General features: G+C 39.4%; 2 protein-coding genes across 4 annotated transcripts in view; both read right to left on the bottom strand.

Moving 5' to 3' along the window:
- Positions 1–7313, bottom strand: part of d2hgdh (D-2-hydroxyglutarate dehydrogenase) — a 37602-nt gene extending 30289 nt beyond the window's left edge. For all 3 annotated transcript variants that reach the window (XM_057859050.1, XM_057859051.1, XM_057859049.1), the window contains exons 1-4: positions 7086–7313; positions 6700–7014; positions 1505–1562; positions 1293–1432 (exon numbers count right to left, since the gene is read on the bottom strand). In XM_057859050.1, coding sequence (XP_057715033.1) covers positions 1293–1432; positions 1505–1562; positions 6700–7012 — 511 coding nt within the window. In that variant the 5' untranslated portion in view covers positions 7013–7014; positions 7086–7313. The remainder of the gene's footprint in view (positions 1–1292; positions 1433–1504; positions 1563–6699; positions 7015–7085) is intronic.
- Positions 7314–9200: 1887 nt separating this feature from the next.
- The window catches only part of LOC130931209 (RNA polymerase II elongation factor ELL-like), a 32466-nt gene continuing 25601 nt past the window's right edge, over positions 9201–16065 (bottom strand). Inside the window, exons 8-12 of the mRNA XM_057859799.1 lie at positions 15348–15435; positions 15105–15171; positions 14865–15036; positions 9965–10009; positions 9201–9861 (exon numbers count right to left, since the gene is read on the bottom strand). Of these exons, the coding sequence (XP_057715782.1) occupies positions 9736–9861; positions 9965–10009; positions 14865–15036; positions 15105–15171; positions 15348–15435 (498 nt within the window). The 3' untranslated portion in view covers positions 9201–9735. The remainder of the gene's footprint in view (positions 9862–9964; positions 10010–14864; positions 15037–15104; positions 15172–15347; positions 15436–16065) is intronic.

Below are 16065 nucleotides of genomic sequence, written 5' to 3'. Positions count from 1 at the left end.
ATTCGGTAGCGTTAGCAGCACACCTACAAAAAGCTAGATGCAGGCGTTAGTAAACGGCCGCCATCTTAAAGCAGTACACTTCCCTGCAAGGCTGTTGTAGCGAACCTTCCAAGCAAACTTAACTTTTTATCGAAAAATACTCCTAAATCAGTAAAATATTGACTTGAATCTATCTTTAAAATAGTTTTAAAACTTTCACATGTCGAAAGTAGACAAAAGGGAAATTATGGAATAACGGGAGCAATTTTAACAACTTTAACGGTTAATTCACAACATTAAATTAATTGAATGTAGTTTAAAGCTGCTGATACAGAATAGGGACTGGAGTTTTTTATTTACTGTTATTTTTGTATATTTGTTTACTACTATATGTTAACTTGATACTGAAATAGTAGTTTGATTTAGCCTGAGAGTATTTCTGAACAATTTTGGAACTAATGTACAAAACATTAAAAAAAAAAAAAAAAAAAAAAAAAAAAAGGAGGGGGGGTGCATCAATAATCGTTTTAGAATCGAATCGGAGCCTCTGCATCGTAATCGAATCATTAGGTGCCCAAAGATTCCCAGCTCTAGTAGACATAGGAACATTCATGTCTTTGGAGATGGACTTGTAGACTTCAGATTGCCCATGCTTCCTCACAATTTTGCTTCTGAAGTCCTCAGACAGTTCTTCTCTATGCCCAATGTGGTACACACAAAGACACAGGACAGAGGTTGGGTCAACTTTAATCCATTTTAACTGGCTTCAAGTGTGATTTAGTTACTGCCACCACCTGTTTTGTGCCACAGGTAAGTAACGGGTACTGTTAATTACACAAATTAGAGAAGCAACACATGATTTTTCAAAGGGTGCCAATACTTTTGTCGAGCCCATTTTTGGAGATTTGTGTAAAATGATAATGATTTTATTGTTTTCCCCCCATTTTCTTTTGTGGCTTTTCATTGCAAGCAAAATAAATGAAGATATTACTACCAAAGCATTTGTAATTGCAATCATTTTCTGGGAGAAATGGAGCATTATCTAACAGAATTGCAGGGGTGCCAATACTTTTGGCCAGCACTGTATCATCTAAACAGCAACAAACATTGAATCCATTTTAACTGGTGTGGCAGATTGAATGCTCATGATTCAGTGCCAAGGATAACGAAAGACATCCAACCAATTTGAATTGGGATCGCTGGCAGTGAATGATATTTTGTGTCTTGTTAATATGCCAAAGTTGCTGTGTGGTCAATATAGAAAGAGTTCATTTTTAAAGCAACTGTCAATGGAAGCTAATGATTTAACTGACCAGAAACGGCATCAAAGCTCAGGACGCCGTTCATGAGGGAGGTGGAGAGGATAATCTCATCGTAGACGGGAACGCTGCCGCCAACCAGCCCGGTGTTGCCTCCTTGCGTGTTCACTGCCAGGTTACGCTCGTTACAGTAGCTGGAGCGGAGGGAGGGAGAGCTTTAATATAGGAAAATGTCTGTTCATGACTGGACTCCCTTTCAGACCTACCGGAGAATTTGAGAGACTTCCTGTGTCGTTTGAGGTCTCAGCAACAACTCACTGGAACCTATTGGGTAGGGAAGAGGCACACGTATCACTGATAAGTACAAGTTTTCTCATCATTATGGTCCACTTTTCATGCTTAAATTGTTGTTGTCTCATGTTTTTTTTTTTTAACTCTTTATTTAGTTATTTTTATATATATATATATATGAACAACAGGAACAAAGACAGTACAAACTAACATAAAATAACAAAATAAAATAGTACAAGGGGGGCATATAAATTCTCATTTAGTTGAGTGAGCATTGTCTTTGTCTTTGAATAATGTCCATTTGTTGTCTCATGTTTTAAGGGTGCACACTTCAGACAGCAAGCTTAAGATTCTTCCATAGATGTCAATAGTAGGGCTGTCAAACGATTAAAATTTTTAATCGAGTTAATTACAGCTTAAAAATTAATTAATCGTAATTAATCGCAATTAATCGCAATTCAAACCATCTATAAAATATGCCATATTTTTCTGTAAATTATTGTTGGAATGGAAAGAAAAGACAAGATGGATGTATATATTCAACATGCGGTACATAAGGACTGTAATTGTTTATTATAACAATAAATCAACAAGACGGCATTAACATTGTTAACATTCTGTTAAAGCGATCCATGGATAGAAAGACTTGTAGTTCTTAAAAGATAAATGTTAGTACAAGTTATAGAAATTTTATATTAAAACCCCTCTTAATGTTTTCGTTTTAATAAAATTTGTAAAGTTTTCAATCAAAAAATAAACTAGTAGCCCGCCATTGTTGATGTCAATAATTACTTTCACAATGCTCATGGGTGCTGAAGCCTATAAAATCAGTCGCACCCAAGCACCAGCAGAGGGCAGCAAAACTCCACAAAACACAATTAACAAGTGGGCATTTGACTGTACTGTCATTTAAATCTGTCTGAGCGGGGCATGTGCGTTAATTGCGTCAAATATTTTAACGTGATTAATTTAAAAAATTAATTACCGCCCGTTAACGCAATAATTTTGACAGCCCTAGTCAATAGACTTCACAATAAGCCAATGTTTTGCTCTCCAAAGTTTTCGTCCATTTTTTGTGACCTGTAAATTGTGACTGAGACCAAAATTTCTGACACAGTACAGCAATTTCGCTTGAGTGCTTGTGTCAAACTCATCTTTATCACAGGCACCATGGTAGTTCAAAAGATTCCACGATGAACTGACTCATCAAATAGATTTCATTTCAAATGAATTTTGAGAGATTGCTGAATCTGTCGCTGACATTGTTGATCTAAAAGTTGTCCATATCTTTTTCCAGCGTTAAAATTGCAAATATTTTCCAATACATATAAGTATATACAGTGCCTTGCAAAAGTATTCGGCCCCCTTGAATCTTGCAACCTTTCGCCACATTTCAGGCTTCAAACATAAAGATTTGAAATTTAATTTTTTTGTCAAGAATCAACAAGTGGGACACAATCGTGAAATGGAACAAAATTTATTGGATAATTTAAACTTTTTTTAACAAATAAAAAACTGAAAAGAGGGGCGTGCAATATTATTCGGCCCCTTTACTTTCAGTGCAGCAAAGTCACTCCAGAAGTTCAGTGAGGATCTCTGAATGATCCAATGTTGTCCTAAATGACCGATGATGATAAATAGAATCCACCTGTGTGTAATCAAGTCTCCGTAAAAATGCACCTGCTCTGTGATAGTCTCAGGGTTCTGTTTAAAGTGCAGAGAGCATTATGAAAACCAAGGAACACACCAGGCAGGTCCGAGATACTGTTGTGGAGAAGTTTAAAGCCGGATTTGGGTACAAAAAGATTTCCCAAGCTTTAAACATCTCAAGGAGCACTGTGCAAGCCATCATATTGAAATGGAAGGAGCATCAGACCACTGCAAATCTACCAAGACCCGGCCGTCCTTCCAAACTTTCTTCTCAAACAAGGAGAAAACTGATCAGAGATGCAGCCAAGAGGCCCATGATCACTCTGGATGAACTGCAGAGATCTACAGCTGAGGTGGGAGAGTCTGTCCATAGGACAACAATCAGTCGTACACTGCACAAATCTGGCCTTTATGGAAGAGTGGCAAGAAGAAAGCCATTTCTCAAAGATATCCATAAAAAGTCTAGTTTAAAGTTTGCCACAAGCCACCTGGGAGACACACCAAACATGTGGAAGAAGGTGCTCTGGTCAGATGAAACCAAAATTGAACTTTTTGGCCACAATGCAAAACGATATGTTTGGCGTAAAAGCAACACAGCTCATCACCCTGAACACACCATCCCCACTGTCAAACATGGTGGTGGCAGCATCATGGTTTGGGCCTGCTTTTCTTCAGCAGGGACAGGGAAGGTGGTTAAAATTGACGGGAAGATGGATGCAGCCAAATACAGGAACATTCTGGAAGAAAACCTGTTGGTATCTGCACAAGACCTGAGACTGGGACAGAGATTTATCTTCCAACAGGACAATGATCCAAAACATAAAGCCAAATCTACAATGGAATGGTTCAAAAATAAACGTATCCAGGTGTTAGAATGGCCAAGTCAAAGTCCAGACCTGAATCCAATCGAAAATCTGTGGAAAGAGCTGAAGACTGCTGTTCACAAACACTCTCCATCCGACCTCACTGAGCTCGAGCTGTTTTGCAAGGAAGAATGGGCAAGAATGTCAGTCTCTCGATGTGCAAAACTGATAGAAACATACCCCAAGCGACTTGCAGCTGTAATTGGAGCAAAAGGTGGCGCTACAAAGTATTAACGCAAGGAGCCGAATAATATTGCACGCCCCACTTTTCAGTTTTTTATTTGTTAAAAAAGTTTAAATTATCCAATAAATTTTGTTCCACTTCACGATTGTGTCCCACTTGTTGTTGATTCTTGACAAAAAATTAAAATTTTATATCTTTATGTTTGAAGCCTGAAATGTGGCGAAAGGTTGCAAGGTTCAAGGGGGCCGAATACTTTTGCAAGGCACTGTAAATACCGTAATTTCCGACTATAAAGGTGCACCTAACTAAAATCACCACCCACCAAATTTGACACAAAAACGGCATGTTCATAGATGAGGTGCACTGGACTATATAAACCGCAGCTTTCCTCACTAGGATATTTACTCCAAAAGATATTAACCGGTAACACTTTTTGAAAGAAGCATCTAGGGGCGTAACGGTACACAAAAATCTCGGTTCGGTACGTACCTCGGTTTTGAGGTCATGGTTCGGTTCATTTTCGGTACAGTAAGAAAACAAAATGCAAAATATAAATGTGCTAGTTGCTTATTACACACTTTTGTACTTTCAACAATAGGAACAGTAGCCTATACAAAGCTAGAATTCTGCTCAAAAAGTAGCGGGTACTTAAAGATAATAATCCAACAACAATTTGCCTTTCAGACCCCACGTATTGGTCAGCTTTCGTTCTGAAAAAAAAGAAGAAAAAAGAAGTCCTGTGCTAAAGAGAAAAGCAATCCCAATGACAAAGATTTTAACATGTATTTTACAAATGAAATGCCTCAATGATTTTTTTTTTCTTATGAACAGTTTTCAAAAGCTTTATTGGTTGATTTTCTCAAGTTAAAGCGCCACACAGAAATTAATAAATTTAATTGCGTAAGCAGGATCTGTCTATTATTCTTCTACAGGTGTTTTAGCTCATTTCAATGTATTTTATTTAAATGGTCTATTATTTATTTTATTATGTGTTTGTATTTTAGAAATGTTATGTAGTATTTATTTATATTGTATATCTTATGTTATATAACTCTAGTGCCTATGTGAATATTAGTTCCTACTTGTTTTGTTGTGGTAGGAGGGTTTTGTTTTGAACATGGGGCCGTGTTGGTTATTATTATAGCAGAGAAGACAACTGTAAATCAACAAAGACAAGTCAACTGTGCCCCGATCTACCACTCAAGAGATCTGATGGACTCAAAAAGTGGGCTAAGATTGCATATTATTTTGAAAATCGACCGGATCCACCGTATTTTTACACGAGTGACTTCCGGTCTGCCCGGTCTGCTAGCTAGTAGTATTGACGCAGGAGGGCCGCGTCTCGCGTCAAATATTAAACTCTGCCGTTCTTTTCGCGTGCACCGCATTGAGCCGCTTCTGGGACGCGTAACACGAAGCCGCACTGCGACTGGTGTGCATTGGCTGATTGACTTTAACGGCCACCTTTCACTGCGTTCTTGCGGCGGTCACGTTGTCGCGCCGTTGACGTTTCTTACTGTCCTACCGTGTTGGTCCTCATTATAGTAGATAAGACGGAGTAAATATAATCTACACAAAGAAACTGTAACCCGATCAACTGACAGCCTCGAAAAGTAAGGGTTACATTACGTCAGAAACTCGTTCGGTACGACTCCGTTCCAAACCGAGCACCACGTACCGAAACGGTTCAATACGAATACATGTACCGTTACACCCTTAGAAGCATCATAAGACTGTCATAAGACCAAATGAACCACCATGAAGCTTTGAACCAATTGGCCACAAAGCTGCATTGCTTCAAGAAGCTTCATTTGGCCGTCAATGCTCCCTTGGGGGAGACAGTCAACCTATGTCTGTAATGAAAATGACAATCAAAATTCATGTTGTGTGCCAATTATCTCTTCAACAACATTCCAGTTGTTTCATTAATTGCTAGTTATGGAATTTGGTAACACTTTATTTGACAGTGACGCCATAAGACTGTCATAAGACCATATTAATTATGACTTGACTATGCCATGACCATAAATTTTGTGTCATCCGGCAAATTATCTCTTTTGAATGGATGTAAAAGATCCCAGCTGGACATAAATGGAGTTAGTGACATAATTTGCCAGATGACACTTAATGACATCTGTCATATGCATTCAATAACGCCCATGATAGTATCATGTCATAATTATGACGGTCGTATGGCGCCGTTGTCAAATAAAAGTGTTACTTATTAACCCAATAGATCAACAGATAAGCCGCACCTGACTATAAGCCGCAGGATTCAAAATATGGGAAAAAAGTAGGAGCTAAAAGTCCGAAAATTACAGTATATATATTTCAATTGATATCTGCCCTCCCCAGGGCTTGAGTTTAATACTTGTGCTATGGAGAATACCTTGATAGTTCTGAGATTCTATTGTTGTTATTGCTGGGAAAACTGTTTCTAAGCTTCTTTGGTATGAGAAATCAGGCAAATCACCTCTGACAGATTTGAGCCAGTCCACATTATACGTCTCCAACAGGTCGGGATCGGTAACTGTTCTGCCTGGTAGAATCCTCCGGAAGTAGTCGAAGTCCTCCTGGGTCAACTTGGAAAAAGGTAGCCTTCCCGGAGCTGTCGTCAATGGGGCTTTTTGGGTTACATCAACCCCGTCGTGGAGCTGCCTTCCACGGGCTCTGCCGTCAAGCAAGCCGGGGATCGGTGGTGGTAAAATCCCGCCTGCGGATGCAGACGAGCTGCAGATACCCAAGTGCCGTTTGAGAGCCGTCCTCAGTAGGAGCATGCCAGCCATGACTGCAAAGAAAAACTTGATTTGTGAAATTATGGCGACCTGCCACTAAAAATGTTTTTATCCATTTTTCTACCTTAGCTAAAGCTGGCTAGCTTAGCATATTGTTCCAAAGGTCGTTAGGTGGCAACTATTACCAAAGTTACTGCAAAACTCCTCAAAACATCCACGTGACGTTCAACTAAAACCGAGCTGCAGTCCTGATTTTTTTCGAGTGCAAACTGAAAATTTGAACGTTTAAGCAGGTTGTTGTTTTGTTGGTAGGTAGCATGTACAGTTGAGAGGTTGCAGGTGACTGGCAATACGACGGACCAATCGCTGTAAGAGTTGAGCAAAAAAAGGCGTGGCCACAAAGTCAAAGCGAGTCACATTTACGGATAAAAACCAAACAAACTTAGTTTTACCAACTTTCATTTCGCTAGTACCATCTATGGAAATAAGACCTTTATCATTTTAATTTTTAGTACGATAAAAAGTTTCGCTAGCGGCAAGCGTTTGGCGTGAGGAAGAAGTGACTGACAAGATGACGGACCAATCAGTTTGCTTTGAGGCGCGGCTAAATTGTCAGTACAGCAAATGGTAGTGAGGAAAAAGTTCAGAGGATATCAACAGGTGTGGCTTATGGAAGCAGAGGTGGTTGAGCAGCCAAAAATTTAACTCGAATAGCGTTACTTCGAAATAATTTTACTCAAGTAAAAGCAGTCATCCAAAAAATGTACTCAAGTACAAGTAAAAAAAGTATTCGGTGAAAAGAATACTCATGTAATGAGTAACATTGTGAGGACCTGCTTACATTTTTGTTATTTTTTTTTTTTTAAATAATGGTATTTTTTCTCTCTCAGCACCCAACTATATTACGGGATCCATATGGATACACGGAAGAAGAAAAAAACGAAAAAAAAAAAAAAAAACAAGGTCAAAGCAAAAAAAAAAAAAAAAAATTCTTTCACATCAAAGAAGACAAAAAAAATGCATCGAAGCAAAAATTTTTTTTTACATCGAAGCATTTTTTTTTTTTACATTGAAGCAAAAAAAAAAAAAAAAAAGACCTAATTCCGCTATTTTTTTAAACATGTATTGTGCAGCTCAATTTCCAGGTAAACAATGGCAACAATGGAGCTTGTTCACCCATGGGGCAGATTAATTGGGTTTTACTTTGAAATAAGCCTAAAATATGATGACATAGGATCAATTCTTGATATTAAGCACGGTTTCCCGCAAACCATGGATTACCACATCTTTATTGCAGAAAAGTTCACTCTGCAGAAGCTGTTGGCCAGATGCTTGGGCTCCTTGTTAGTAAAAGATGTAATTGGCAAGAACGGGCCATCTGTTGCTAAAAGATTACGGTATTTTGCCCTCTCTCAGGTCACTGAGCATTCACGTCGTGCTCCATGATTTTTTCGATTTCCAAAACTCAAACTGACCTGGAGGCACACTTAGCCTCCAAGATTTTTTTTTTTTTTTTTTTTTAACTTCAATATTTTTTTTTTGCTTCGATGTTTTTTTCCCCCTCTGGTGTAAAAAAAATGCTTCGACCTTTCTTTTTTTTTTACTATAATAACATTAAGCCAAAGAAATGTTTTTAAAAAACGGCAAGAGTAAAAAACAAAAACAGAAATGAAGCATTATTCGTCCAAAGAGCATGAGTGCCCTCTAGTGGAGAAAATACTTCCTAGTTTAAATAGTGAATAGTTCCTTCATTGTTGCTATTATGAAAATAAAAGTGTCATACTTCTGGTTTTCTGTGGTCAGTCGGTGCCACATAAAAACTGGGAGAGATTAATTTGTTACGGTGCTTTAAAGACACCACGGGCTGGTGTGGTCATAGAACTGAAAGCTTGCGTCTCATTGGTGTAATGGAGTCATGTGATTATTGTTGCGACGTCTCATTGGTGAAATTGGTAGAGCTACTCTTGGCATCGCTGGCAAAAAAAAAAAAAAAAATCTAATACAGTATATAATGAATAAAGAGGGAAAAATGTAACAACTCTTGTGTAACCCCAGTAGCGGAGTAATTTTTTCTTCACAAACCTACTCAAGTAAAAGTACGGCTTAGTAAAACTACTCTTAGAAGTACATTTTTATCAAAAAGATACTCAAGTAAATGTAACGGAGTACATGTTACGCGTTACTGTACAACTCTGACTATATGGTCATATATATGATACACATCTACAAAACAAACATTCAAATAGTAATTTATTCACAAATGTCCGCTTTTTTTTTTTTTTTAATGTCTCATAAAGGACACCATCACGGTGACCGAAAAGAACACAAAATAGACACTTTGGCAAGCATGCATTCTGAGAACACGTAGCATGCAACAACAGTGTTTTCGAACCCTAAAATCATTTAACTTTCAGTAACACATTGAAAAAAATTCCCTGAATACATATTCCAAAACCTCCAGTAAGACCGGCTGTCTGTACCTTAAATCGGAGGAACACTGATAGAATTTTCTTTCATCAAAGGGTTAAAAAAGAAAATCAGGAGGACAACAGTCTTCTCAGTCTGAGCATTGTCAATAAAAATCTTAAGTGCCATCACCCTGCGTACTTCACTTCTTGCGTTTGCCGCTCTGTATTAGCAGTAGGAACAGTCACGCTCTATTCCGTAGGCGCTTTTCCGGTCACAACTGCCCGGCGACCATTCGTGTGTTGAACTTGAAACCCGTGTTTTGGGTGTTCCGTTAACTCGACATTCATTGGAGAAGTTTTTCCTCATCAGTTGGGAGCGGAAAGCTGCTCCAGTTGCTGCTGGTCAAACTTTGATATGAGCTTCTTGATGTGCGCCAACTTGTTGTGGAGGTACTGGCAGCGAACGCGGTCCTGGCTATAGTTGGGATTGGACTAGTGAAAGAAGCAAATAATAATCATTAAAAAAAAGAAATTGAAAAGAATTTCAAAAACGCATGTTCATAAGAAAGTCACATGCAGTAAATTTGTGGCCAACCTTTTTTATTTGGCGATAATCCTGGACGATCTGATTGTGAATGGTCTGTAAGAAGGAGAACATGAATAAAAATGACATGTTAAATGTCACCTTAAAAGAGAATTACCACAGATTTCTAATGACCTATAAGGCAGTTTGCATCTTTGATTTTAAAGATTAGGAGAAAATGGACTCTCTAAAATGGTAATTCCGTTTTGACAAAGTTTTACTTGTCCTTGTCAACCAGCATGTGAGCGAGCCCAGACAACCACCAAATTTGATCCAGAAACTCAGGACATTCTGAGGAACAATACGAGAAATAATGACTTGAATACATTTCATTTCACTTTTGAAATTAATTCTGAAACGGTGTTATTGAACCTCATCAACAAACAAGACGTCTTGATTGATTACCTCATTGGCTGCCACTGAACCCACACAGTTCAAATCAAATGGACATTATTACCGTCCAAACTAGGCATGTGCCAGTATGATAACCTTAAGCAAAAATATCATGGTTTCACGGTATTGCAGAGGTCTAAAATGTGTTACTCTGAGAAATGTAAGTTTAAAAAAAAAAAAAAAAAAATTCTATTGAACAGAATTTGTATTTTTCAAAACATATTAGCAAATTGGAACATAAGTAATGTTAAGTAAAAAAAAAAAAAAAAAATCTAATTAAAATTAAAATAAATGCAGTTATTTAGGTGAGCGTTTACCACAGCCAAAGCTTAACATTATTATCATCAGAAATCAGAACAAAAATAATTGAATTATTTTCCATAAAAGGCACATGTGTATGACTTGTATAATGTTTACATGACATACACACTCGCGTTCTCAACACAGACAGATGCCAGAGAGAGAGAGAAAAAAAACATGTTTTACCACTGCTAGACGCACTAAACATGCTGGAGTTAACTCTTGTAGCTGGTGGGATAAGTTCAAGACGGTGTTTACTAGAGGTGTGCGAAATTTCCGATTCTTAGATTATTCGCGATTCGGCCGTCAAGCTGTCAAGTAAAGCGGAAGTAAAACACACTCAGCGCGCCGCGCGGTCTTCGGGACGCAATGAGGAACGGAGCGAGAGTAGCTAAACATCATGCTTGTCATTCATTACCCGGCCCCTCGGGTAATGCCAAAGCTCAACTTACGGCTCTAGCTCAACTCATGCCGCGAGATAAAAAAACAACAACATACCTGACTGCTGCCGACAGCTGCTACAAAGTACGTCCACATACTGGCACGGCAGATATCATATTTATATAGGACAAGATGCAATGTATAGAAAGCTAGATGCGAGCATTAGTAAACAGCCGCCATCTTAAAGCAGTAGACTTCCCTGCAAGGCTTCGTAGCGAACCTTCCAAGCGAACCTAATTAACTTTTCATCTAAAATACTCCTAAATCGGTAAAATATTGACTTGAATCTATCTTTAAAATAGTTTTAAAACTTTCACATGTCGAAAGTAGACATGTTGTAGTTGTCATCAATAATCGATTTATAATCGAATCGTAGCCTCTGAATTGTAATCGTAATTGAATCGTTAGGTGCCCAAAGATTCCCACCTCTAGTGTTTACTAACCTTTAATTTTGGATAAATGTAAAATCATATTGGAGGTATCGCCTCCTCGGCAGCCACCCACAGCAAACATGTTTTACATGTCGGTTGGCCCTCCTCTTCTAAGCCGTGGCCGTCCAACTTTTCTGTATTCTCATACCAGCGATTTAGTTTTATCCGATGGGAGGAAAAAGTTCAGGAGTTTCACTTCCTTCAGCCATCATGTAGCACAGCTGACTCACTGACACTGAGCAACAACCAGTGGGGGTGGTTTGAGCCTTGCGGCTGCAAGTTTTCTCCCCGCATATATGGTACTTTAAAAAATGGCTAATACCTTATGGACGGTATGACAGAAAATTTTTGCGGTTTTGAAACCGTGACGTTTTCATACCACGGTATACCTTGAAACTAGTTATCGGCACATGCCTAGTCTAAACCCAAACTGTGACAGTGATTCCCATCGATTTGACGGACGTATTTTTCAAGTTGAACACCAGAGATATTGTCGTTTTCTGATTCCCCCATTCTCTGCATTCACGTTCATTTCGTCTCACACATGGACACAAGTTCAGTCCTATGCCATGCATTTGCAACACCATCTAAAATGCAAGCTAGCAGCTGATTCAGACTTGTGTCACTAACATGTTTCTCTGCGTTTGTACGCTGCGACTTTTATACGCTTTATAGTCCGAATATTAGGATTACAGGTCGACTGATATGGGATTTTCAAATGCCAGTGCCAATACCGATATCTAAAAAAATTGTCAGCTGACTGCCGACAGACAAAGCTGATTTTGTAAGCCGATATTTGAGGCTAATATACTTTTTTTAAAAAAGCATGTAAATTATGAAAGGCATTTAAAAAAAAAAAATGCTTCAAAACCTTCAAATTTACAATGATGACCTGAGACTTAAAGGATTAATTCGGTCTTGTGCTACCAAACCAAAAAACGCAGCATTTCTTTTAATGATTAATCACACCCAAGAACAGTACATCATTTTCAAAGAATTAAAGCCACCAGGACAAAACGTAAACAAGTAAGCGTGAGACTTTAACAGGATGCTCGCCATGCTAAAGCTAATGCTAATGTGAATGCTACCCTAATGCTATGAGTTGCATTTAGAGTGTAAGGATCACTCAGTAAACTCTTTTAAAACCTAAAGCAAGATTGCATATTTTTTCATGCAAGATAAAAAAAAATCTTGCAATATTTACAAAACAGGCAAGCCTGAAGCTTCTTATAGCAGCCTGCTTTTAAGCGAGAAGGGTCTAACTGCAACCGCAGCCACGCTACAAACCACACCTCATACAAACTACGCCCCTCCAAACCACGCCTGCTGTTGGTACAGTGGCGTGAATTCGTTTACCGTACTATGTGAAGTTCAAAGGGTTTTTGGGACAATAGGCCCTAGCCCAATTCTTCACCCTAAACTTCTAGACACAGGGGTATTGCGGATATTGCGATAACTAGATTGTAACCTTTGCTATGTTTGGAAGTCATTTAACGTTGTGAATCAACCGTTAAAGTTATTAAAATTGCTCCCGTTATTGCATTATTTCCCTTCTGTCTACTTTTGAAATGAGAAAGTTTTAAAACTGATTCATCATTTAAATCATTTGCTCCCAAAAACGTATAAATACATTCTATTTTTAATTGTTTCAGTGTCCCAAAGACGTATTTATACGTCTTTTACGTTTTTTTTAACAAGAGACATCTCTAGGTTCTAATTCAACTGAGCTCCAAAGCACACAGCTGAAAATCAATTTTAAAGCAATAAAACTGGCCACTGGAGGGCAGTAGCGCATTTGGTAAGACCCACAACCCAATTCAATAGCAATGAACGGCCGGGCAGCACGGTCGGAGCGCTGGCGGATTGATGCTAGGCGGCGGACGACCGAGCAAAACAACCGAGAGGATGCCCGGGATGCCAGGCGCTGGACAACCGAGCAAAACGACTGGGACCACCAGTGCAGCGGGCTTGCTGAGCAGACCCCGCAGAGACTCAAAAAAATCCATTTTTATGAGACTGACAACGATGACGGAAAAGTTTACCCGGCTAACGCGGCGACAACAGCGTCATCTCTTAGTTAGTCATATGTAAATAAATTGTTACTTTGCTATCAAAAGCTCTATTTGTCTTGTCCTTTATGATATTTTGTAAAAGGAAAACATTATTCAGATGTTTGGGATTTACCTAATGCAAAAAATAGCTGTGTTAAAGTCAAAGTTATGTTTAAAATGTATGCGTTTACAAAAAGCTCATTTTCTACGTTTTTTCATCGGAAATTGAAAAATTGCTCAAACTAAGCTATTTTCTAATGCCGATTTCTAAAGAATGGAAAAAGATATGAACTTACTTTTTTTCTGCTGAAAGAAGAGAGTCTAGTCTTTCTTTTGGTGGGGTCCATGTTTATATAGCAATAGAACAGAAATTTCAGTGGGCCTCTCAAAATCAGTCAAAACCCAGTAAAACAGCCGGGAGCGAAGGGCCTTGCTCCGGTGAAAATGGCTGGGAGTGAATGAGTTAAAGATAGATTTAGGTCAAGATTTTGCCGATTTAGGAAAATTTTAAATAAAAAGTTAGTACTTAGGGCCGTTAGGAAGGTCCGCTACAACAGAGCCTTCCTGAGAAGTCTACTGCTTTAAGATGGCGGCTGTTTACTAACGCCGGCGAGTGTCATTTAGCATCTAGTTCTCTATACCAGGGGTTTTCAACCCAGTCCTCAAGGCACACTGTGGGTCCTGGTTTTTGTTCCAGCCGATCCAGCAGAGACAGTTGAACCAATGAGGCTTCTGCTAAAACAAGCCACACCTGACTGCAATCAACTGATTGCACTTGTAAAACACCAGATTGGGGAAAAAGTGTTGTCATCTTGTTTGGTAAGAATGAAATCCTGCACCCACAGTGTGCCTTAGTGGAATAGGTTGGGGACCCCTGCTCTATACATGTGCTAACGCCGCCGAGTCTGTCATTTCACATCTAGTTCTATACACATGTGATATCTACCGTAGCATCATGTGGGCGTAGTGTGTAGCAACGTGGGTGTAGTTTGTAGCGGCTGTCGGCTGCAGTTAGGTATTATTGCTTCAGGCTGCTGCAGTCTCCCTCCTGGGTCCTACCGTCAGGCAGCAGCGACCACAGCTGCCCACACAGGTGCCAGATCAAAATCCTTATTTATCGGCCTATTTTCTTTGTTCATCGGCCGATGGCCGGTGTTGAAAATAAAAGTCCATATATCAGCGCGATACATCGGTCGATCTCTAATTAGGATAATTTCAACACGGTTTAGTTTTGTAAGCACACAAGACAGTTTAAGTTATTTGTTAGCTTTCAGTCAAAGCGCTCCCGTGTCTCACCTTGTATTTGTGCGAGTCGTGGTGGAGCCGCTTGAGCTGCGTGTCCAGCTCCATGAATTGGCGGGTGACGCCGTCAATGCGAGCGTGCAGGTCTCTGTACTCGCTGTATTCCTTGTTGAACTCCTCCTTGTAGCACTGGCGTTGAGTGGGGCTATCGATCTCCGTGTACGTCCTGCATATGTGACAGCACATTTGGTAAAGCCAGTCAGGAATATAGGAAGAAATACCTGTGCCACTCACACCAAATAATCCGTGTTCTGCTCAGCTGCTTGAAAGCCGTCCGAGTCAAACGCCACGAAGGAAGCTTCTGTCAACGAAACGGATTAGTTAATAACAGGCCATACTATGACTTTACAAATTATTTCAATGGCTGCCGTTGACGCAGATGGACGTCCAATCCTTTTCAACACTGTCAAAATGGATAGGATGCCCATCACCCTCAATGACAGCCAATGAGTGAAGAAAATTTGTCAGTAGGCCCACCCGTATGGTCCACTGCGACATGATTGTTCACATTGGCTGAAGTGGTATCCGTTTTCCTTTCTTTGCCGCCTCTCTTCTTCTCTTCCTTCTGAAGTCACAAATTATAATAAGAAATAGAAATTGCTCTATATGTCGAAATGAACTCTTTGCACAAAAACTCTTACGCCGCCTAAAACCTGCATGGTGTTTTCCATTCTAAAAAAATGGTGTTTATTCCTAATGTGTTTACAGGAATTACCCATAATGACCAAATACGTATAGTACATCATGTCTGTGAAACCTCTGGAGGTTAAAACAACATTGAATTTAATTTTTTTTAATGTTTAATAGTGGAGACGACCGTAAATAAAAACCAAGAAGTGGCTACCCTAAGAGCGGGCAGAAATTTAATCGACGCTGCTACCATTTTAGCCGATCAAATGCGAGTATCCCAGATTACCTGTCTTTACACTAGAGCTGTCCCGACTAGTCGACGTTGTTGACGTCATCGATGACGTAAATGCGTCGACGGGCAAAACATACCGTCGACGGGTAATGACGGGTTGAAAAAAAAATTACATGCGGATAAAGTTTAGAATGGCGGGCGCTCGCGATGCAAGCGGTTATTACTGGCCGCTGTTATTTCAATGTGACCGGCATTGTCAGATTGAGCAAAGAGGAAGAAAGTGGGCGAGCGAGAGAGAGGGAGCGAGATCGGTGAGATGGGAAAATGCGCGGG

Source organism: Corythoichthys intestinalis, chromosome 15, assembly GCF_030265065.1.
Source record: "Corythoichthys intestinalis isolate RoL2023-P3 chromosome 15, ASM3026506v1, whole genome shotgun sequence".
Taxonomy (NCBI): domain Eukaryota; kingdom Metazoa; phylum Chordata; class Actinopteri; order Syngnathiformes; family Syngnathidae; genus Corythoichthys; species Corythoichthys intestinalis.
Note: the sequence above shows the minus strand (reverse complement) of the source record. Positions and strands in the feature narration are given on the sequence as shown.